The 2725-nt window shown below is 42.3% G+C and overlaps 1 protein-coding gene across 1 annotated transcript; it reads left to right on the top strand.

Annotated features, from left to right (window-relative positions):
• The first annotated feature begins 1486 nt into the window (after nucleotides 1-1486).
• On the top strand, nucleotides 1487-2518 carry LOC138879560 (uncharacterized). The gene has a single exon (XM_070159176.1). The coding sequence runs from the start codon at nucleotides 1487-1489 to the stop codon at nucleotides 2516-2518; it is 1032 nt and encodes a 343-aa protein (XP_070015277.1).
• The last annotated feature ends 207 nt before the right edge of the window (nucleotides 2519-2725 follow it).

The raw sequence follows: 2725 nt of genomic DNA on the forward strand, positions 1-2725 counted from the left end.
TAAAAGCCAGTCTAATTCTAAAATAGTAATTCAAGAAATAGAGTGTGATGACGAATCGGAATATGATGAGGATGAGGCCTTTGAAGAGATTAGTAAAGAATTAAGCCATTTTGAAGAAAACCCCAAGCCTAACCTGAGTGATACAGAAGCAATCAATTTAGAGGACCCAGAAAAAATTAGAGAAACTAAGATAAGTGTCCATCTTGAACCTCAACTCAGAGAAGAGATAATTAAAGCGTTACTTGAGTACAAAGACGTCTTTGCATGGTCATATGATGACATGCCGGGTTTAATCACTGACTTGGTGGTTCACAAATTGCCTACTGACCCGGCATTCCCTCCTATCAAGTAGAAGCTGAGGAAATTTAAGACTGATATGAGTGTGAAGATCAAAGAAGAGGTCATCAAGTAGTTTGATGCAAAAGTCATTCGCCTCACTCGGTATCCCACTTGGTTAGCCAATGTAGTACCTATGCCAAAAAAGGATGGCTAGACCAGGGTGTGTGTTGATTACCGTGATCTCAACAAGGCGAGCCCCAAGGACAACTTTCCACTACCAAATATCCACATTCTGATTGACAATTGTGCCAAACATGAGATTGGGTCTTTTGTGGACTATTATGCGGGTTATCATCAGATCTTAATGGATGAGGAAGGTGCGGAGAAGACGGCATTCATCACACCATAAGGAACATACTACTACAAGGTCATGCCTTTCGGTTTTGAAAAATGCTGGGGCAACTTACATGAGGGCAATGACAACCATATTCCACGACATGATACACAAGGAGATCGAGGTTTATGTTGATGATGTAATCATAAAGTTTAGAAAGCAGTCTGATCATGTCAGAGATTTGAGAAAATTCTTCCAAAGGCTTCGCAGGTACAATCTTAAGCTCAATCCTGCAAAATGCGCATTTGGTGTGCCATCTGGAAAATTGTTGGGATTCATAGTCTGCCGTCGAGGTATTGAATTGGACTTGTCAAAGATCAAAGCTATCCAAGAATTTCCACCCCAAGGAACAAAAATGAGGTGATGAGTTTATTAGGGAGGTTGAATTACATCAGCAGGTTTATTGCTCAGCTTACGACAACTTGTGAGCCTATCTTCAAACTGTTGAATAAAGATGTTGTGGTCAAGTGGACAGATGAGTGTCAAGAAGCATTTGATAAGATAAAGGGGTATTTGTCAAACCCACCTGTGTTGGTGCCACTAGAACCAGGGAGACCGTTGATTCTGTATTTGACGGTTTTGGACAATTCATTTGGTTATGTGCTGGGTCAGCATGATATCACCGGCAGGAAGGAGTAGGCCATCTATTATCTCAGCAAGAAGTTCAAATCTTACGAGGTTAAGCACACTCACCTTGAGAGGACATGTTGCGCCCTAACTTGGGTAGCACAGAAGTTGAAGCACTATTTGTCATCTTGTACTACTTACCTCATCTCTTATTTGGATCCATTAAAGTATATCTTTCAGAAACCTATGCCCACAGGGAGGCTCGCAAAGTGGCAGATTTTTCTCACAGAATATGACATCGTCTATGTGACCCGGACCGCGATAAAGGACCAGGCATTGGCCGATCATTTGGCTGAGAACCCCGTGGATGAAGAATATGAGTCTTTGAAAACTTACTTCCCCGATAAAGAAGTAATGCACCTTGATAAGTCGGAACAAGTTGGAGAGCCAGGTTGGAAACTTTTCTTTGATGGAGCTGCTAATATGAAATGCATTGGGATAGGCGCTGTATTTATTTCTGGAACAGGACATCACTACCATGTTACGGCTCAGCTTCATTTCTACTATACTAACAACATGGTTGAATACGAGGCATGCATCTTGGGCTTGAGGTTAGCTACAGACATAAGTGTCCAAAAAGTTTTGGTCTTGGGGGACTCGGACCTTCTGGTGCACCAGATTCAAGGGGAATGGGAAACACGAGATTTGAAACTTATATCGTATCGGCAATGTCTGCATGATCTTTGTCAACGGTTTCAATCAGTAGAATTCAGGCATATTCCAAGGATCCATAACGAAGTTACTGATGTTTTGGCTACCTTGGCGTCAATGTTACATCATCTGGATAAGGCTTATGTTGACCCGTTGCATATTCAGGTCTATGATCATCATGCTTACTGTAATGTGGTAGAAGAAGAACTTGATGGAGAGCCTTGGTTTCATGATATCAAGGAATATATCAGGATGGGGGTGTATCCGGTACAAGCCACTAGTGATCAAAAGAGAACAATTTGGCGGTTATCAAGCGGATTTTTCTTCAGCGGAGGGGTTTTGTACAAAAGGACTCCGAATCTTGGATTGTTGAGATGCATAGATGCTAGACAGGCCACAACTATCATGACCAAAGTACATTCTGGAGTCTGTGGACCGCATATGAGTGGGTACTTGTTGGCATATCATGCCGCAATTCCACCCATATCGCCCCAAGGCGAATGGAGCAGTCGAGGCAGCCAACAAGAATATAAAGAAGATACTTCGGAAAATGGTGGAGGGTTCTAGACAGTGGAATGAAAAGCTACCTTTTGCATTGCTGGGTTATCGCACTACTATTCGCACTTCAGTAGGGGCAACTCCTTATTTGTTTGTATATGGAACTGAGGCGGTGATACCTGTAGAAATTGAAATCACATCCCTTCGGATTGTCGCTGAGGCCGAAATTGATAATGATGAGTGGGTCAAAACTCGCTTGGAACAGTTGAGCTTAAT

This window comes from Nicotiana sylvestris, chromosome 10 (assembly GCF_000393655.2).
Source record: "Nicotiana sylvestris chromosome 10, ASM39365v2, whole genome shotgun sequence".
Lineage (NCBI taxonomy): Eukaryota > Viridiplantae > Streptophyta > Magnoliopsida > Solanales > Solanaceae > Nicotiana > Nicotiana sylvestris.

What these genes read in the sequence shown, in the direction of transcription:
- LOC138879560 (XM_070159176.1), top strand. Translation starts at nt 1,487, where the DNA reads ATGCCCACAGGGAGGCTCGCAAAGTGGCAGATTTTTCTCACAGAATAT.